We start from the raw sequence: 21,604 nt of genomic DNA, 5'->3' as shown, positions 1-21,604 counted from the left end.
TGATGGCATCTGGCACTTTGGAGAGGTGCTCTCTTCACAGATGAATCCCAATTTTCACTGTACAGGGCATATGGCAGACAGCATATATGGCGTTGTGTGGGTGAATGGTTTGCTGATGTCAACATTGTGGATCGAGTGGCCCATAGTAGCAGTGGGGTTATGGTATGGGCAGGCTTGTGTTATTGGCAACGAACACAGGTGCATTTTATTTATGACATTTTAAATGTACAGAGATACTGTGACGAGATCCTGAGGCCCATTGTTGTGCCATTCATCCACAACCATCACCTCATGTTGCAGCATGGTAATGCACAGCCCCATGTTGCAAGGATCTGTACACAATTCCTGGAAGCTGAAAACATCCCAATTCTTGCATGGCCAGCATACTCACCGGACATGTCACCCATTGAGCATGTTTGGGATGCTCTGGATCGGGGTATACGACGGCGTGTTCCAGGTCCTGCCAATATCCAGCAACTTCGCACAGCCATTGAAGAGGAGCGGACCAACATTCCAAAGCCCACATTCAACAACCTGATCAACTCTATGTGAAGGAGATGTGTTGCACTGTGTGAGGCAAATGGTGGTCACACCAGATACTGACTGGTTTTTGCCCCCCCCCCCCAATACAGTGAAACTGCACATTTTAGAGTGGTCTTTTATTGTGGCCAGCATAAGGCACACCTGTGCAATAATCACGCTGTCTAATCAGCATCTTGATATGCCACACCTGTGAGGTGGATGGATTATCTCAGCAAAGGAGAAGTGCTAACTAACAGATTTAGACAGATTTGTGAACAGTATTTGAGAGAAATAGGCCTTTTGTGTACATAGAGAAAGTGTTAGATCTTTGAGTTCAGCTCATGATAAATGGGGGCAAAAACAAAAGGGTTGCGTTTATAATTTTGTTCAGGTGTAGTTTGTTTCTGGGACGTCGTTTTTATCTGTCCATTCCTAGTCTGTACTTCTGCCCTGTGATCTGCTATTGTGTTTTTTGGAAATTCAGCCTGTCCTCCCGTTATTGCCTTGCCTGCTCCTTTTGTACCTCTGCTTAATAAACCTGCGCTCCGCGTTTGGGTCTACTCCTGCCTCCTGTGATTTGGTAATAGTTGGTAGCCATACCTTCAAGTTAAAGCTACAGGTTTGCACTTTAACACCACAGCGTATCACCTAAATTACAAATAGCAGGAATCCTATATTCACTGTATATAGGACCAGGCCTAGCAACCATTAAACATTTGTGAATTCATGCAATCTCAATTCCCATAAAAATTACTATATTGGTTTAGAAGAAGTCTATGACTTAGAGGACACTAATCTGTGAGTTAAAGTAAACATTAAAAGTCTGTTTTATGTGTATTTACTTGATGATGAATGCAATGAATATCTAAATCATGGCTTTTTGGCCAGCTTGACTCATTTTCATGGGATTTTGCATTCAGATGAGTTTCTGCATTTTTTGTGAGATACTGTAGGGATAAGATGGCATTATAGAGATGCCATTTCATTTTGTTTTCTTTCCCTGAAATCAAAATATATCTTATACATAGTACTCAATGTAAGGAGTTTTAAATTGAAGTAACTTTATTTATTTGTCGATTTGCAACAAAAAAAAAATAATCATCAATCATAGTTAGCTACAGAAAACAAATGCAATTAAATTGTTACCTTTTTAATGTTCGACAGTCCACACTAATTTTTGGGGTCAAGAAAGAATACTTATTTATCAAGACTCAGTGTAAAATGTTGATTCTCAACACATAGATTGGGAAAACCATGGTAATTGTATGTGGTTCATTTCATACTGACAATGCAGTAGTATATGTACAGAAAGTTAAGTTAAGTTAGACATAATGTGACATTGAGAGGTTAATTATGAATTATCCTGAGAACCTCCATTAGAGTGAACACAAACAAAGGTGTTCTTATTATGCTCCTCCAAGTAGAGTTGATCTTCGTGAAAGTTACAGGCATGACCAAGATTTTTTGTCTGGAATATGTGGACTACACATGTTTCTAACTGGTTAAATATGAACTTGGTTGTATTTGTAATGCGGATTTTCTTTTGCTCCTGGATCAGCTTCTGGATCTGGGCCTTGTTCAGAGGTGTAGGTGAGTCACTGTAGGACACCATGATGTTCATGTCTGCCGCTTGCTCCTTAAAGTAACTTTTGCCTTCTATGAACTGGAATTCTTTTTTGCAGAAGAAGCTGGAAGGGGAGATGAATATACGGACAGACCAACGCACCCAGTCATACTTTTTTCCCAGCTCCTTCAGAATGACATCGGCCAGGTCCTGTTCAGCCAGATCCTTGCCAATGTTTTCTGAAGAGGCTGTTGTGGAGTATTTATTAAACCAGCTATGGACATCCTCTTTAGCCTGCTCAGGGAAGCTAGTGATGCAATCTTCAATGACAGTATTCATTTTCAACTGAACCTTTTCCATGTTTAATTTCCAGTATTGAAGTTTCTCTGTCTCATCGTAGCCCTTAAGAGCAGTGTAACCCATCACAACGATGATGCCCATGCAAAAGAGATTCTTCAGTTTGGCACAGAATTCTTCCATAGCTCGTCTACTTTTTTTCACACTGTCTCGCATGATCTCCAACACTGACTCTCCAGAACTTCTGATCACAGCATTGTAGAGGCTGTGTAGATTTTTCTCGCCACCTGTTGTGTCGTAATGCTGCATGAAGAGATTTATCATTATATCTCTGGGATTATCGATATTGAGGATGTCCATGTACTTGCGGAACAGGTTGGTAATGTTCTCCTCCACAGGAAATAAGTACATTTTCATTGCACTCTGCTTGATCACACTGTTAATCAACTTATTCTCTTCTGAAGCAACATCCAGGCGTTCACAAACTTTCTGGAACTGCTTCTTTATGGATATGGCTTCATCTTTCCCTAAATGTTCCAGGGCCAATTTTACAAAAGGACCAGCCACTTTGAAAAATGGGGTCAGGTCAACTAAGGTACTTGCTAACATCTCAGCTCCCTGCTGAAACGCTTCCATTACATTCAATATTATGACGTTGTTCTCTGCAATTGTCTTCAGGAACTGTTCAGACATCTTCAATACTGTTGTCATGTGCAAAACAAGTGGCAGTAAAATCTGAAAGAAAAACATATGGAAATGTTAAGAATGTTTGGAACTGTTTTATTTACATTGAACATGATGGGGCGGTTTCCCAGACCCAGGTTAAACCTAGTCCACAACTGAAAATTAATTCCAGTGGAGATTTTACATTGAGCTTGATCTTTAGTCCAGGAGTATGCTTAATCTGTGATGAAGTCTATGTTCTAGGAAATTTGTTTTTAATAAACTGAAAACCTTCCATTAACACACAAAGATGCAGTCTGGGACGTTTGCGATTAACCAAATAATGTTTTAACTTCTTATTTTCAGATGGTGTAACGATTTGTGGGAGACAGACTAGAAACCAAGATGCAGAACTCAATTGACATCATTTAATTTAAACGGTTAAGTTTTCAGCTTTTTAGACTATTTTTCCCATCATGGAACACAAGGATACGAAACAATAACGCCAGACAAACAACAAAACCAAACTAAATTGTGGGGGTTATTGTGCAATGCAAAACAGAGGAGGGGGGAAACCGATACTCCCGGGTGATGGTCAGTAGGAGGGAGAGATGAACACCAAGGGTGTAGTAATGCCACAGGTGGAATTGTAATATGTTGTTTGTGTTCATTATCTATAAGTAGAGTCACTATCATATCTCAATTAACTATGAAAATATACGTTTTAAAGGGAGACTTTTGATGACATGGGGAAAAAATCAGCACATACATGACATAGTACATAATATTCCAGGACCCTTTGGTCTTGACAGAACTGTTACAACCAATAACCAAAAATCACAGACTGTGGCTTTAAAGTAATAAAGATCCATTAGAAATGTTGACAAAGAATTTCAAAATCAAATAAATTAGCACCTGCAATAATAAGTCTTGATCTAGCCTGAACTTAGTTGATTACCTCTGTCCCTGTTTCTGAAGATTTGTAGATTTGTTTTGGTATTGTTGGACTGTTGCTTGCTTCCTTCTTTCAACTTGATTGAATGTTACTGGCCTTACAGTGAGCTGAAAAAGAAAGAGAAGGAACACATTTCAGTACACAAAGCATAGGGATTAAAGCTAAACACACTCAGTAAACAAAAAATGCAGACTGCCTGATTACAGCCCATAGCCTTGGTATAGTGGCCATACATTGGATATAAAAAGTCCACACACCCCTTTTAAAATGCCAGGTTCTTGTGATGTAAAATAATGAGACAAAGAGAAATCATGTCAGAACTTTTTCCACCTATAACGTGAACAATTCAACTGAAAAACGAACTGAAATCTTTAAGGAAAAAAATGTAAATAAAAAGAAAACTCACAATAACCTGGTCTCATTACAGTTTTTCTCAATCGTTGTGGTACATTTCTCCAAACTCAGGTAACTGCTCTCAAAACATTTAACACAGTGATCTGTACACTTTGTAATTGTCCTAAACAGATAGTAAATTCTCCTTCATTTCATACAAATTACAAATCAAAAGCATAATTTTCTCAAAACACTGTGCACAAAATTCCCTAATGTTGTCACAGCAGTTCATACAGCCAACCAAATCTTATCAGGACAAACATTTGCAGTTTTTTCATTGGTCTTCACAAAGATCACAAGCATTTTTGTACCATTTTCAAAACACAACAAACAAAACTGTGAATTGTAAAATGGGTCAGTTGCACACCTTATGTCCTCAATTAACCCCAAATTGATATCTGATGAGTTAGTAATCCACTCAACACAGAAAAAGCCAATTTCCTAATTGTTCACACAGCTGTCTTAATTACAACTAAATAAGGGGAATAGAATAACAACAAAGAAGACGAATGAGGAGAAAAGACAATAAAAAGAAGAAGAATGAGCAGTGGAAAAGGAAGAGGTGTAATGGTGGACAGGGTAGAGGGAGAAGAAGAGGAAGAGGAGATGGAGAAAGAGCAAGAAGAGCTGAAGATGTAGGAGAAGGAGCAAGAAGAGCTGAAGATGTAGGAGAAGGAGCAAGAAGAGCTGAAGATGTAGGAGAAGGAGCAAGAAGAGCTGAAGATGTAGGAAGAGATGAATAGATTGGAGGGCAATGGTATAGTGTTAAGAGAGAGTAGAAAATATAAGAGATGGACAAAGTGGAACAGGAGGGCAAGGTGTAAGAGGAGAGGTAGATGGATAGGGTACACACGTGTTTCAAATGAAATCATGGTCTCTCACTAAGAGAAGCTGGGCAGAGAGTTCAGCCCAATATAAACAGATCCACAGTGGCTTCAATTATCCACACATTTCAGAGGGAAAACCGGTAACTAAATCATTCTACTTCTACAATGAGAGTCCATGTAGTCTTGTTTGACATAGGTCTAGATTTCTACAGTAAATGTTCTTGCTTGTCCAAACACTTTTCCGAATTGAAGTTAGAGAACATTCGGGTGGACGAACAAGACTTCTTTCAATTGAACAAGAGCATGCCATTGTTGACATGGTGGTCCAGAACAACACCCTCCCCCTCAAACAAATTCAGCAAAGAATAACACAGGACAATCAACTGTTCCACAATACCCACCAATGAAGTCTCTCCACAATTGATCGTGTTCTAAGGAGAAATGCAATCCGAATAAAGCAAGTATACAAAGTGCCCTTTGAGAGGAACTCCGTTAGAGTGAAGGAGTTGCGATTCCAGTTCAAGTATGTGCAACCCAATTACTGCACTTTTACTGTCAACACAAAGATATATTTTTCCTGAATATTAAGTATGTGTCCATAAACTATTCCATGCTACTGTAAGTAAAAAGATTTAAGCATATCTACTGCTACTTCAAAGTGTGAACTCAAACTTCAGCAACAGTTTCACAGTAGTATTGACTGCATTCAATGCCATTACTGTAAAACACTAACTAGAGAATCTCTGAGTTGAATATTGCAACTCATTATGAGTACATGTATATTGATGAAGCAGGCTTCAATCTTCACAAAAAAAAGAGAAGAGGGAGAAATGTGATTGGCCATTGTGCTAGAGTCAATGTCCCTGGACAACGAGGAGGCAACATCACTCTCTGTGCCACAATTTCTACAACTGGTGTGGTGGCACACAATCCTCAAAGAAATCCTCTTTCCGCAGGGTGATCAGGAGCAAATGGTGCGGAATTTAGAAATTCTCTGGCCTGATGTAATTGAGGCATGATCAATAAATTGATTCAATGAATGCAGTAATTTAAAAAATATATATTTTTATTCACCTATGTACTTATTTGCATAATATTTATTTTGTGGGGTGACAACTCATTGTTATACACCTGAACTCATTAAAGAACTTAATAAAAATCATGTATTTTCATTTATTTCTTTGTGTATCTTCAGCTGAATTTGTTATCAAATCAACAGAGGACACACTTTTAGTTTTAATGTTAATATTGAATTTTAATAAATGCATTACTAGAAGAAAGTGTGGTGTTTCATTGTGCAGTGAATACTTAACTGTTTCGCCAACATCAGAGTGTGTTTAGTTTGCTGTGTTAACTGTTTTGAGAGCTGTTACCTGAGTTTGGAGAAATGTACCAAATCGATTGAGAAAAACTAACTACAGCTAAGGATTGCTTTCCGGCACTCCACAATGCATTGTGCCTATGAACCGCTTTAATCCATGGCGCAGTTTATTAAAAAACTTAGCTAGTATTTAATGGTTATACACCATATCTATGTCTTATTAAATAAAAAATTATAATAGGGAACATGGAGTTTCCGATCTCCCTAATTAAGTTTGTGTATAATTAATCAAATGTAGGCCGATTTTCCAGGTCATGGTGACCACATTTCAGCTGTTTTGTGGCCAATTTCCCTTAAGACCTGCTTACTTTATTGTCATTGACACTATTAAGGTTGAAACCAACATGCAGTTTCTCCAGCTACCATGAAATATTGAATTGCAAGATCAAGAACAAGTTAAACTAAATTTTTATTTATAGCCTTGTATTATTATCAATGTATTCACATTGATTTATTTTCTAAAACTACTGTTATACAATTAAGTAAAGGATATATGGGTACAAATTGTCTTTGTATTTGTTTAGCTTTAAGTGATACATCATTTTTGTTTACATCACTAAGGATGTGTTATTAATGACCAAAGGTTCCTGACTTTGTAAAACACCTCCATTTAAAAAGTTTGGGGTCACCTAGAAATGTCTTTGTTTTTGAAAGATTTAAAAAATGTTGTCCATTAAAATAACATCAAATTGATCAGAAATACAGTGTAGACATTGTTAACGTTGTTTTTAAAATATGCAAATGTGGCTAAATGGCAATAAATATCAGCTAATTTGCATGTTACGAGAATTCATTTTTTTTTGCCAAATGTGTTAACTTCAAGATCTCTGCCAAACTAAAAGGATGAGAACTTCTACTCCGAACCTCCAAAGCCGAAATTGGTGTAACAGAAACATGGACACATGAGAACATCCCAGACCAAACCCTAAACGGAGGGGTTTCAGGTGTTTAGAAAATACATACTGTAGCTTTTATATGTAGATGTAGACAGTAAAAAAAAAAAAAAAAAAAGCAAGAAACACAAAGATTTACCAAAGGACTGAAGAAGAAGGTAATAAACAACTTTTTGTTGAAGCATAGACAGGAAATACATCCCTCACAGTGTTTCTTCTTCCTAGCCATACTGGGGAAGAAAAAATTAAAAATGGAAAAAGCAATTTGAAGACTCACATGTTGTCCAGATGGTATACCCCCTGGTTACTAAAGTAATTTGCTGAGGATATACCTTCAGTGGTGACACACTTGATTAGCACCTCCTATCCACCGGGCTGTGTACCTACAGCGTGGAAGATGGCTAACATCTGCACCTATTCCTAAAATCCCAAATCCATCTGTGCAAAGTACAGGACAGGCTCATTGTCAAGAAGATAATGCCAGTTGCGCTTGCAGAATGAAAACGAACATGCATATTTGCCAAAACACAGCACAACAAATGCATTGGTCAAAGCCACATACACAGGGTTTAACGAGACAATCTCAGAGAAGCCCAAAATGGTCTTCGGTCCGCTGGCAGACATGTCAAATGCTTTTGATCGTGTTGACCAAGGCTACTCAACTCTTACAGGATCTAACAAGTCTCAGTCTGTGTCAAAGGTGGCTTAGCCGTTATATAACAGAGAGAACCCAGATGGTGATGTCAAATTAGTTCATGAGCTTATGAACAGAGGTAGTATCAGGGGTCCCACAGGGAGGGTGGTCTCACCTTATCTCTTACAGCTCCAAATGTCTACTTGTAGAGCCTTCTTTGAGGAAACACTGGACACTAGCTATGCTGATGACATTGGGCTGTCCCATGCTATAAGTTTGGCAAACTTGACACCTCACTTAGCAGTTCGGTCAATTAGAACAATGGGTGGGAGGCAACAAAATAGTGCTTAATTCAAAGAAGTAATTCGAAATAATATCCTCCCCAAACATCTCCATTCATTTTTTTACATGTTGTAATAAGCGCCAAATAAACTCAGCAAAAAAAGAAACGTCCCTTTTTCAGGACTGTGTATTTCAACAATAATGTTGTAAAAATCCAAATAACTTTACAGATCTTCATTGTAAAGGGTTTAAACAATGTTTTCCATGCATGTTCAATAAACCATAATCAATTAATTTACATGCTCCTGTGGAATGGTTGTTAAGACCTTAACAGCTTACAGAGAGTAGGCATTTAAGGTCATAGTTCTAAAAACGCAGGACACTAAAGAGACTTGTCTACCGACTGTGAAAAACACCCAAAGAAAGATGCCCAGGGTCCCTGCTCATCTGCGTGAACGTGCATTAAGCATGCTGGAGGGAGGCATGAGGACTGCTGATGTGGCCAGGGCAATAATTTGCCATGTCCGCACTGTGAGACGCCTAAGACAGCGCTACAGGGAGACAGGAAGGACAGCTGATCATCCTCGCAGTGGAAGACCACGTGTAACAACACCTGCACAGGATCGGTACATCCGAATATCACACCTGCGTGACAGGTACAGGATGGCCACAACAACTGCCCGAGTCACACCAGGAACACACAATCCCTCCATCAGTGCTCAGACTGTCTGCAATAGGACAAATCTGGTCCAGTCCATGAGGAGGAGATGCACTGCAGTACTTCAAGCAGCTGGTGGCCACACCAGATACTGACTGGTACTTCTGATTTTGAGCCTCCCTTCATTCAGGGACACATTTCTGTTAGTTACATGTCTGTGAAACATTTTTAGTTCATGTCTTATGGTGTTGACTCATTAAGTTTACTGAAAGTAAAAACAGTTGAAAGTCAGAGGACGTTTCTTTATTTGCTGAGTTTAGTTGGGCTTAAAACAATGTTTCCTGAATGTGATGGCTAGAAAATGGCCTTCCCACTTATGACCATGTCTACACCAATCTCTCCGATCCGACCTTGCCTGGAGAATGCCACTGTGTTGCTGTCTGCTCACTATCTTCCGCCTTGTGTTTCACGGAAACGTGGCTGTGTCTCAGCGCTGCAATTGCCGGGTTTCTCATTCTTCTGTGTGGCTTGTGACACAGAACTAAGGGAAGAGGAACAGGATTCTACAGGGGCGGAAACATGGGGTATGCAGTATACGCAGTGCATAGGGGCGTCGCATTTTCATTATTTGAAAATCTTTCATAAAACGTTCAAAATAAGCCTAATCAAATGCCTATATATTTGTTAAAAAACAGTGAAAGGAACCAATTTTCTTTTTCTTTAATTTAACATTCCTACTGGCCTACTCTAAATTCTGTCACAGACACAGTCACATGACCAAAATTAATCGTGGAGGGAAGCGTTCTGGGGAGCAGAACAGAAAAATCTATTGAAAGGTGAGAGCCTGGGGAAAATGCTGGTCGACATTTTCCACGCAGACCCACAGAACCTTAGATACAATATCGCCAAACCCATCTGGATATGGTGATGTGTTAAGTTTTGCTGTAGGACACCCACAAGGCATTCTATCAACCAAAAGCTAAGCTAAGGAGTCAGTGAAAAATCCCCCTCATCAAATGAACTTGCAAATTAATTCTTAAGAAATTATCAGTTGGAGCTAAACTATAATAAAAAGATGTTCAATAGTAAGTAGAGTCTCTGAAACAAAGAGCTTTTAGTTTTGCTGTAGGACACACACAGGCTGATCTACAAAGGTAAGGGTAAGCACAGAGTCCTCTGGGAAAATAGACAATGAGTGTAAAACAATTTTCTCCCAAATAATTGAAAAAACATTATTTATTTTCACCATTTTATGTACAATTTGGTACATTTTGTACAATTTGCTTTTAGTCACAATAACACTAACCAAACAAAAAATTGTCATATCAAATTGTTTTCCAGAATTCTTTTTCTAAATGTTTTCAACTGTGTTTTCTGGATAATACAGTCTGTGAGTATGACAAAAATTTTTATCCAAATACAAAAATACAAACAAGCTAAAAAACTTTTGATGAAGATGGGAATATATCTAGGACATTCAGAAGCTGAGCTATGACCTTCTAAAGTTGAGGATTCAAAGAAATTGTACTTTGCCTGGGAAGTCATTTTATATGAGGTGCAATAGTTGCTATCAAAGGATCTAATCTTTAACAAATATTTAACCAGCTAAGTTAATCGAGAACCAATTGTCATTTTCAATGACGACCTGGACAAATACCATGGGTATCTTAAATCAAATAATGTTTCTATTTTATTGTAATGGCAATAACAGGCTACCATCCAGCTTTTATTATTAAGAAAATTATTAAGATTTTGTATCACAATGAACTTGGTTACTTGGTCAAAAAACTGACATGGATATTGGAATAGATGGGTAAAATTTAAGTGAGTTGGTGAAAAAGACAACACTGATTGTTTTAACAAATAATTCAGCATTTAAGCGGCGCTTTGACGTCTCGTCCCTGCCGGATCGTTAGCCGTATCTCGTATGTCCTGCTCAGTCTGAAGTTCTGCCTAGTCCCACTTACCTGTTTGCTTCATGTTCTTACTCACCCTGTTCTCCGTTCCATCACAGGATTCCACATCTCTGTTCACCTGCCTGGATTCTGCCTCGACAACTGGTTCATCTACTGCTTCCTGACCCACATTCTCCTTCCTGACTGCCTGGACTCCTGGAATCACCTTCACTCCATTTCCCCTGCCTTCACTCTCTCCATACTCTCCACATACACTTGCTGTTCACTAATAAATCACCCTTCACGGTCTCTACTTGTCCTTGTCTGCTTTTGGGTTCCGCCCTGGCCCTGACAATATATGGTTATATTGCGACTGTTTCTGGCATGGAAAAGTTCATATTCAGTCTTTCTAGAAATTGCTTGATTCTTATGATTATTCCTAAGAAGTTAGTAGATACTAGTAAGCCTATTACTGGCTAATTAGCTGTTAAAACGGCCAGTGGCAAAAGCAATACAGTTCATAGATGCTATGGTGGAGGTAAAGTTAATAAGAAACGTTAGTCAGTTTAACACAATCCTCAATGGAATCTAGCGACTGTTGAAACGTTAAATACCGTGGCGTAGTGGTTAAAGACAGTGCCTTTCATGTGGAAGCCTAAGTTTGAATCTGTTGAGAGCAACGACATGTATTAATCATTTCTTGTAGATTCCACGATTCTCTCGTCTTTTCACTTAATGAAAAAGTTAGTTATCGTCAAATTTATTGATAGTTATTGTATGAATCTCATTCACAAATGAAAGAAAAAAGTATGTTCTTTTCGCATGTCACTACTTTTCAGGAGAGTAGTTTTTAAGAAGAAAAACATGTTCTGGGACATTTTGTCTTTTTTGCAGAAATGCCTTCTGGAAGATGTGAACTTTCACGTGACTTAATAACAAACTAGTATGCGAAGTGTAAATAAGAATAATACAGGACTTTTCCTTCCTTTGGCTGAGATAATGAAGGGGCTGGACATGCTGAGTTCTGATTGGTGCAGCAAGTAACCGGCTTTTGTCAACAACGCGACTGTTTGGACAGTAAATCATTGTGATCCCGAGATTTTCAAAAATGGACTACTGCGGTCGCAATGCTAGAGCTGTGAATCATATCGCTGCCCTGAATTTTGCTGGTGTTATCAACAAATCTGAAGTTGTGAGATACAACTTTCTTGAGTACAATGATGACATGACTCAGAAGATGAATCGGACGACATGAGGAAATCCCAGACTTTGATACTGTTCAAAACGTTCAGGCAAAATGTATGCATTTCATTGCAGTGCCAAAGGTAGAAAGAAAACGCTAGCTCCTCTTGTATAAAACAACTGTCCACTAATTACATTTACGAAAAAGGGACAAACATGGCAGTTCTGATAGCAACAATGAAAGATGCATAGACTCAAAGAGTATTGAAGGCCTTGAGTGTGAACAGTAGCAAAAAGATATGTTGTAAACAAGATCAACAGACTAAACGCAAACAACAAAGGACTTTGTAATCAGAGGATATATAATTATTTCAGTCTGCAGCGAAACATTCCTATACAGTGGGGAGAACAAGTATTTGATACATTGCTGATTTTGCAGGTTTTCCTACTTACCAAGCATGTAGAGGTCTGTAATCCAGAAAATCACATTGTATGATTTTTAAATAATTAATTTGCATTTTATGGCATGACATAAGTATTTGATCACCTACCAACCAGTAAGAAATCCGTCTCTCAAAGACCTGTTAGTTTTTCTTTAAGAAGCCCTCCTGTTCTCCACTCATTACCTGTATTACCTGCACCTGTTTGAACTTGTTACCTGTATAAAAGACACCTGTCCACACACTCAAACAAACAGACTCCAACCTCTCCACAATGGCCAAGACCTGAAAGCTGTGTAAGGACATCAGGGATAAAATTGTAGACCTGCACAAGGCTGGGATGGGCTACAGGACAATAGGCAAGCAGCTTGGTGAGAAGGAAACAACTGTTATTAGAAAATGGAAGAAGTTCAAGATGACGGTCAATCTCCCTCGGCCTGGAGCTCCATGCAAGATCTCGTGGGGCATCAATGATCATGAGGAAGGTGAGGGATCAGCCCAGAACTACACGGCAGGACCTGGTCAATGACCTGAAGAGAGCTGGGACCACAGTCTCAAAGAAAACCATTAGTAACACACTACGCCGTCATGGATTAAAATCCTACAGCGCATGCAAGATCCCCCTGCTCAAACCAGCGCATGTCCAGGCCCATCTGAAGTTTGCCAATGACCATCTGGATGATCCAGAGGAGGAATGGGAAAAGGTCATGTGGTCTGATGAAACAAAAATAGAGCTTTTTGGTCTAAACTCCAGAAGAAGAAGGATGAGTACAACCCCAAGAACACAATCCTAACCGTGAAGCATGGAGGTGGAAACATCATTCTTTGGGGATGCTTTTCTGCAAAGGGTACAGGATGACTGCACCGTATTGAGGGGAGGATGAATGGGGCCATGTGTGATCTTGGCCAACAACCTCCTTCCCTAAGTAAAAGCATTGAAGATGGGTCATGGCTGGGTCTTCCAGCATGACAACGACCCGAAACACACAGCCAGTGGCTCCGTAAGAAGCATCTCAAGGTCCTGGAGTGGCTCAGCAAGTCCCCAGACCTTAACCCAATAGAAAACTGTAAGGACTCGTAAATTATTTCCGAGACCAGTTGAGAACAGCCTAGTAATAATCAGTCCATAATTATCCAAATAAGTCTCCCTTAATATTCATAAAAGGCCAATATGTCCCCCCCAATAATTTATTATTGTGATAATGCGGGCAATACCACTGTGAATGTTGGTGCGTGTCTTTTTCCCCTGCTCCCTATTTCAAAGCCTGGTCAGCCCACTTTCCAAATCCATTCAATTTGCCTTTTATGAATTAAACCAATCTATCTTGAAATCCATGCTTTACACTTTACCTTTGTACTGGAGTCCTATTAGTGAATTTGAAGTGGGAGATCCAACCTCAGACAGACCTGACTTCGCCCTATATATGGATGGTAAATATCAACTTTTCAATTTAATTTTATCAGTAAGATAATGAAAAGGTGCTTGCCCATTTCACCTGAATTTTGACTAGTATTATTTGTTCAAATTTCGATTGGAATACAATGAAACTGGGATGGATGGACTTTTGACAAGCATAGTGACCGCTAATATCCCAAACAGGCTAGCTAGTACAGCCTACAGCGCAGTAGCCTCTATCATTAACTACAGTAGGTAGCCTTGCTGGAATATTAAGTTACTGAGTTTGTCAAAAGTCCAATCCATTCCAGCTGTGAGATAGCTTGTTTTGCTATCTCACAGCTGGAGATTTGTTCTCTTAATTGGGTTACTAAACGCTGGCTATCTTAGATTGCTCTGAAAATGTTTTATTTTTTCCTTTCGTGCCTTACTTTGTTTTGGGATGGCGTTGTCATTTTATTTTGCCGCAGTGCATGACCGATCATGAACAAGACAAAGACAGCATCTGATATGTGAAACTTTGCAAAAAAGTTGCTGGAAACATCAGGCATTATTAACAGAGTAATAGTTAATTAATCTTGTTCTGTAATAAATGAGAACACCCTGGCAGTAATAGAGCTGACATTTCTATTTTATGGGAATGTCTGATTGTATTATTTCACACATTTAGCAAAGTGAGTCTTAACCAGAAGCAGAGAGTCGGAGAGATGAGAGGGACAGTAGGGTGGATGCTGAGGGGAGTGATACCAAGGATACTACAGAATAGCCCTCTGGACCTGTTTAGTTTTAAATGTGTTGTGGTGCACTGTGTTACAGTTTGTCTATTTTGATGACTTCTGGCCTAAAATATGTTGATCTCCATAAGACTAAGTAATGCACATGACTTAATTCTACATAACAAAAATGTTCACAAAATCATTGTCACGTCCCGGCTGTGCCCCTAGCCATCTCTGCGCTGGGCTCGGGGCATAGCCGGGACAGGACAGGAGGTGGCCTTTAGCCACCTCTACTCCTTTTTTTGGTTTCCCCAATTGGAGGCAGGTGTTAGTTATTGCCTCCAATTGGGGACCCTATTTATGTTTAGTTTGTTAGGCCCCAAGGCGTGGTTCATTTTGGTTTTGTGTATCCTGTGTAAGGAAGACCCAAGTCACTGGTTGCTGCCTTTTTGTTTGTTGGAGTCCTTCTTTCTTTAGTTTGATTAAACATGGATTACCTTCCCTACCTCTACTCTGCGCCTGTGTCCTTTCCATCCCACGACCGTGACAGAATGAACCACCACCAAGAGACACAGCAGAAATGGACGGTAGGGGAACTCCTCGGTTGGCCGGACAGCGACACCGAGGAGGAGGAGAACCCCTACTGTCCTCTGCGGCACACCGGGCCTCCACAGCATCCACCCCGGAGGAGACGTCGACGGAGGCGACGTAAGCGAACCTCCGTGTGTCCGCCCCAATAATTTCTTGGCGGGGTGCTGTGGGGGCAGGCGGAATGGAAGGACGCGGCCGTGCCACCCGTGCTCACGTGTGGGGTAGTCCAGGTGCCCCAGCCCTGCCCGGTGCCAGCTCCTAGGCGTCGGGCAACAACGCCGGGGGGACCTATGAGGGCTTTCCCTGATGTAGGGAGATGTGAGGACTGGTGGGGCTATCGGGACCCGCCGTACCGGTTCTCGCAGCCAGCGCCCCCCGCTGCCCGGGAGCCGCAGCCAGCGCCGCCAGCGCCCCACGCTGCCCGGGAGCCGCAGCCAGCGCCCCCCGCTGCCCGGGAGCCACAGCCAGCGCTCCTCGCTGCCTGGGAGCCGCAGCCAGCGCTGCCAGCGCCCCCCGCTGCCCAGGAGCCGCAGCCAGCACTCCCCGCTGCCTGGGAGCCGCAGCCAGCGTCGCCAGCGCCCCCTGCTGCCTGGGAGCCGCAGCCAGCGCCCCCTGCTGCCTGGGAGCCGCAGCCAGCGCCCCCTGCTGCCTGGGAGCCGCCGCCAGCGCCTCCCGCTGCCTGGGAGCCGCAGCCAGCGCCACCAGCACCCCCTGCTGTTTGGGAGCCGCAGCCAGCGCCCCCCGCTGCCTGGGAGCCGCCGCCAGCGCTGCAGCCAGCGCCGCCAGCGCTGCAGCCAGCGCCGCCAGCGCTGCAGCCAGCGCCGCCAGCGCCCCCTGCTGCCTGGGAGCCGCAGCCAGCGCCGCCAGCACCCCCTGCTGCTTGGGAACCGCAGCCAGCGCCCCCCGCTGCCTGGGAGCCGCTGCCAGCGCTGCAGCCAGCGCCCCCTGCTGCCCGGGAGCCGCAACCAGCGCCCCCCGCTGCCCAGTGGCCGCAGCCGCCAGCGCCCCCCGCTGCCCAGTGGCCGCAGCCGCCAGCGCCCCCCGCTGCCCAGTGGCCGCAGCCGCCAGCGCCCCCCGCTGCCCAGTGGCCGCAGCCGCCAGCGCCCCCCGCTGCCCAGTGGCCTCAGCCGCCAGCTCCTCCCGCTGCCCAGTGGCCTCAGCCGCCAGCTCCTCCCGCTGCCCAGTGGCCGCAGCCGCCAGCTCCTCCCGCTGCCCAGTGGCCGCAGCCGCCAGCTCCTCCCGCTGCCCAGTGGCCTCAGCCGCCAGCTCCTCCCGCTGCCCAGTGGCCTCAGCCGCCAGTTCCTCCCGCTGCCCAGTGGCCTCAGCCGCCAGCTCCACCCGCTGCCCAGTGGCCTCAGCCGCCAGCTCCTCCCGCTGCCCAGTGGCCGCAGCCGCCAGCGCCCCCCGCTGCCCAGTGGCCGCAGCCGCCAGCGCCCCCCGCTGCCCAGTGCCCGCAGCCGCCAGCGCCCCCCGCTGCCCAGTGGCCGCAGCCGCCAGCTCCTCCCGCTGCCCAGTGGCCTCAGCCGCCAGCTCCTCCCGCTGCCCAGTGGCCGCAGCTGCCAGCTCCTCCCGCTGCCCAGTGGCCGCAGCCGCCAGCTCCTCCCGCTGCCCAGTGGCCGCAGCCGCCAGCTCCTCCCGCTGCCCAGTGGCCTCAGCCGCCAGCTCCTCCCGCTGCCCAGTGGCCTCAGCCGCCAGTTCCTCCCGCTGCCCAGTGGCCTCAGCCGCCAGCTCCACCCGCTGCCCAGTGGCCTCAGCCGCCAGCTCCTCCCACTGCCCAGTGGCCTCAGCCGCCAGCTCCACCCGCTGCCCAGTGGCCGCAGCCGCCAGCTCCTCCCGCCCGGGTCCGCCCGCCCGGGTCCGCGGATGACTGGCCGCCGCCGCCCGGTCCCACGGATGACTGGCCGCCGCCCGGGCCCGCGGATGACTGGCCGCCGCCGCCCGAGCCAGCGGTTGACTGGCCGCCCGAGGGCGCGGATGACTGGCCGCCGCCGCCCGAGCCCGCGGTTGACTGGCCGCCTTGTCCCGCAGCGCCTTCACCTGCCCAGGAGCCCCCGCATCGTCCCACGGCGCCCTCGCCTGTCCCGGCCTCAGCGGCGCCCTCGCCTGTCCCGGCCTCAGCGGCGCCCTCGCCTGTCCCGGCCTCAGCGGCGCCCTCGCCTGTCCCGGCCTCAGCGGCGCCCTCGCCTGTCCCGGCTCCCCCGTCTCCTGCTCCCCCGCCGGCCGTCAACCCTCCGCCGGCTCCCCCGGCTCCTGTTCCTCCGCCGGCTGCCGACCTGCCGCCGGCTCCTATTCCCCCGCCGGCTCCCCCGTCTCCTATTCCTCTGCCGGCTCCTATTCCTCCGCCGGCTCCCCCGGCTCCTACTCCTCCGCCGGCTCTTCCGCCGGCTCCGGACCCTCCGCCGGCTCTTCCGCCGGCTCCGGACCCACCGCCGGCCCTTCCGCCGGCTCCCCCGGCTCCTGCTCCTCCGCCGGCTCCTACTCTTCCGCCGGCTCCTGACCCTCCACCGGTTTCCCCGTCTCCTACTCCTCCGCCGGCTCTTACGCAGGCTCCTGACCCTCCGCCGGCTCCCCCGTCTCCTATTCCTCCGCCGGCTCCCCCGGCTCCTACTCCTCCGCCGGCTCTTCCGCCGGCTCCGGACCCTCCGCCGGCTCCCCCGGCTCCTGCTCCTCCACCGGCTCCTATTCCCCCGCCGGCTCCCCCATCTCCTGCTCCTCCGCCGGCTCCTACTCCTCCGCCGGCTCTTCCGCCGGCTCCTGACCCTCCGCCGATTTCCCCGTCTCCTGCTCCTCCGCCGGCTCTTCCGCCGGCTCTTCCGCCGGCTCCGGACCCTCCGCCGCCTCCCCCGGCTCCTGCTCCTCCGCCGGCTCCTATTCCCCCGCCGGCTCCCCCGTCTCCTGCTCCTCCGCCGGCTCTTCCGCCGGCTCCTGACCCTCCGCCGGTTTCCCCGTCTCCTATTCCTCCACCGGCTCCCCCGGCTCCTGCTCCTCCGCCGGCTGTCGACCCTCTGCCGGCTCCCCCGGCTCCTGCTCCTCCGCCGGCTCCTATTCCCCCGCCGGCTCCCCCGTCTCCTGCTCCTCCGCCGGCTCTTCCGCCGGCTCTTCCGCCGGCTCCTGACCCTCCGCCGGTTTCCCCGTCTCCTATTCCTCCACCGGCTCCCCCGGCTCCTGCTCCTCCGCCGGCTGTCGACCCTCTGCCGGCTCCCCCGGCTCCTGCTCCTCCACCGGCTGTCGACCCGCCGCCGGCTCTCCTGCCGGCTCCTGTCCCTCCGCCAGCTCTCCCGTCTCCTGACCCTCTGCCTCCCCGGCCTGTCCCTGCGGCTCCGCCTCCCCTGCCTGTGCCGGCGGCTCCGGGCGCTGAGCCTCCACCGGTCCGGGTGTGGTCGTCCCGGTCTTGCGGTCGGGAGCCCGCACCTTTGGGGGGGGGTACTGTCACGTCCCGGCTGTGCCCCTAGCCATCTCTGCGCTGGGCTCGGGGCATAGCCGGGACAGGACAGGAGGTGGCCTTTAGCCACCTCTACTCCTTTTTTTGGTTTCCCCAATTGGAGGCAGGTGTTAGTTATTGCCTCCAATTGGGGACCCTATTTAAGTTTAGTTTGTTAGGCCCCAAGGCGTGGTTCATTTTGGTTTTGTGTATCCTGTGTAAGGAAGACCCAAGTCACTGGTTGCTGCCTTTTTGTTTGTTGGAGTCCTTCTTTCTTTAGTTTGATTAAACATGGATTACCTTCCCTACCTCTACTCTGCGCCTGTGTCCTTTCCATCCCACGACCGTGACAATCATAGCTGATATAAAGCTAATAGTATCATCATCATCTCATCTCCATCTGCTTATCTGGTATCGGGTCGCGGGGGCATGTGATGGTAATTCCATCGATCGACACTCTTAAAGGATTAAGAAAAAGAGACGAAATTCTCTGGGCACAATAAAACAGTTTATTAATTATTTGCAAATAAGAGAGACGCGTCAAATGCTTACAAACATAATCGTCCAAGGAGTCTCTAACTCAATACATGCACAATCCGTATATATTACATAGAAAAAGGGGTGTCCTCCCCCATCTGGTTAACTTTCTCAACCCTTGAGGGAGACTTCATCTGGACAACCTACAGATAGGCAGATTTACGATTAACCCTATAAGCTACTGTTACCAATCAAGAATGCCCCCTAGGACAAACACCAGATCCCTCTCTAACACACTCATCGTCCCATCCAAACAATGGGACTCAGTCCTTTAAAAAGTAAGAATGCATCAGGTTTCAGAATTTCCACAACAGGCAGCAGCTCCAGCAGGGGACCCCAAACTTCCCTTTCCCGAGCCACATTTGCCAGCTCTGACTGGGGGATCCCGAGGCGTTCCCAGGCCAGTGTCGAAATATAATCTGTCCACCTAGTCCTGGGCCTACCCCGAGGTCTCCTCCCAGCTGGACGTGCCTGGAACACCTCCCTATGGAGACGTCCTGGGGGCATCCTTACCACTTGCCCGAACCACCTCAACTGGCTCCTTTCGACGCAAAGGAGCAACGGCTCTACTCCGAGTTCCTCACAGATGGCTGAGCTTCTCACCCTATCCCTAAGGGAGAAGCCTGCCACCCTTCTGAGAAAACCCATTTCAGCCACTTGTACTCGTGATCTTGTTCTTTCGGTCATGACCCAGCCTTCATGTTGACATTAATAAACCTAACAGGGCTGATAAACTTGGTACTTTTGTGTATCTCAAAAGTTTTTACACACATTTTTAATTTAACAGTAATTTCTGGGGTTATCCATAAAGTTTGGAAAAGTGATTTAATGATCTATCACCCTATCTCTAAATAATCATGCCTGTAGAAAATTATTTAATTATTAGTATATACACAGTTGGATTACTGTTTGTTGACCTGTCGAAGGCCTTTGTTACAGTTGATCGTGCAATCTTATTGGAAAAGCTGTCTTCTAAAACCTGGATAAAAACAATTGCCTCTGATTTCAAAATCCTCTTATCGATAGAACCTAGACTACTGTAACTGAGGGGATTGAATCTCAATTTCTAGTAGTCATTTTTTCAGACTTTTTATTTTTATTTCTCTGCTGATGAAACAGTAATCTACACTGCTGCCCCATCTCTTGCCCCGGCAGACCTATAACCAGATAAAACTACTAAGATTGGTGCTAAATGCACCAAAAAGTATATGATATTCTTTAGATCAAAGAGTCATCTTTTAAATTATCCTATAATTTCTTCACTTTAATACCTAAATACCTTGGAATTGGTTAGATGAAACACACATAATCGCACACGTAATTTTATTTTATGTATATGGATTTCATTAATGTACCTGTAGAACGGGCAGAAATTGTTTGATATGTATATAAGCTGTCTTGCAGAAAATTCTTAACCAATTCCTCTAAAAACTTTGAAAGTGATTTTATGCTTTAAAACAGGGTATGGCTGTAAAAGAGACCAAGGTCTCAGTTGATTTCTCTGTTTAAATAAAGGTTGAATAATAAAATAATACAATGTTTACCTGCACCAGTCATTGTTTTTTTCTTACTTTTTGTTCCAGTGGGTTTGTGGAGCAGCTGATCACATTTGTTCATGCCATTGCAGAATCTATTGACCAAGGGAAATGTAGAACTTTAGGATTTTAGATAAGGATTTTAGATTTAATTTCAGGTGAAAAAATTTTTAGCACTATAATTCCACTTATATTGCGATATATACTGATACAGTATATTATGTACATTTTTATATTACAATGCAAAACAATCAACATATTACCCTTCAACAATGGCATCAGAATATCTTATATTGAATTTGAATTTCTACTTCTTTTCAGTGGCTCGCTTTTTTTGTCTCAGAGGTCCCAATACATCAAAAGATCAGTTTGTCAAGGAATAAAACACATGAGAAAAATAAAATTGACACCCTTGAATGGAATACGAACATCACAGATTAACAGACATAAATGAACTATATAAGAATAAGAAGAAACAAACCTCACATAGTCCAATAAAGAATGCAGTGGACAGAAGTCTAGTTCTGTCCAGCTCTGTCTGTAGCACCAGCCTCCTGGCATTGGGATTTATATGTAGACTGTCTCTCTCTTTCTCTTTTATCCCTCCCTCTTTGGAACCTCTCCATACCCTGAGATAATTCGAAATGGATGAAAGGGAAATGTCAGACACTGATAGCATTCTGTAAACATTTCCCTTACAAGGTCACAGCAAAGGTCTGGAGGGGCTTGTGAGTGTGAGTGCACATATGTTGTTACCCCTGGTAAATCCAGGAAAGTGAGGTTAATTTAAAAAAATAATTTAGGCTTGGGGTTACTAGATCC

The 21,604-nt window shown here is 45.3% G+C and overlaps 2 protein-coding genes across 8 annotated transcripts; one reads left to right on the top strand and one right to left on the bottom strand.

Annotated features, from left to right (window-relative positions):
- Positions 1-1,627: 1,627 nt before the first annotated feature.
- LOC105006177 lies at positions 1,628-21,333 on the bottom strand. 7 transcript variants are annotated; one of them, XM_010864563.3, is made up of 5 exons: positions 21,264-21,333; positions 20,792-20,877; positions 9,480-9,610; positions 4,005-4,108; positions 1,628-3,118 (listed from the first exon to the last, which is right to left on the bottom strand). In XM_010864563.3, the coding sequence occupies exon 5, from the start codon at positions 3,092-3,094 to the stop codon at positions 1,874-1,876; it is 1,221 nt and encodes a 406-aa protein (XP_010862865.1). In that variant the 5' UTR covers positions 3,095-3,118; positions 4,005-4,108; positions 9,480-9,610; positions 20,792-20,877; positions 21,264-21,333; the 3' UTR covers positions 1,628-1,873. The 7 variants fall into 7 exon arrangements, with proteins under 7 accessions (XP_010862865.1, XP_010862864.1, XP_010862868.1 ...); XM_010864562.3 differs by lacking the exon at positions 9,480-9,610; XM_010864566.3 differs by lacking the exon at positions 9,480-9,610 and having other exon boundaries at positions 20,819-20,877.
- Positions 17,446-18,582, top strand: LOC117593722 (basic proline-rich protein-like; the record flags this gene model as incomplete). The annotated part of the gene is made up of 1 exon (XM_034289603.1): positions 17,446-18,582. A coding segment is annotated over one exon (1,137 nt), but the record flags the coding sequence as incomplete, so codon positions are not given.
- Positions 21,334-21,604: the final 271 nt, after the last annotated feature.

Source organism: Esox lucius, chromosome 22 (genome assembly GCF_011004845.1).
Source record: "Esox lucius isolate fEsoLuc1 chromosome 22, fEsoLuc1.pri, whole genome shotgun sequence".
In the NCBI taxonomy this organism is placed as follows: Eukaryota; Metazoa; Chordata; class Actinopteri; order Esociformes; family Esocidae; genus Esox; species Esox lucius.
This window is presented reverse-complemented; position numbering and strand designations above follow the sequence as displayed.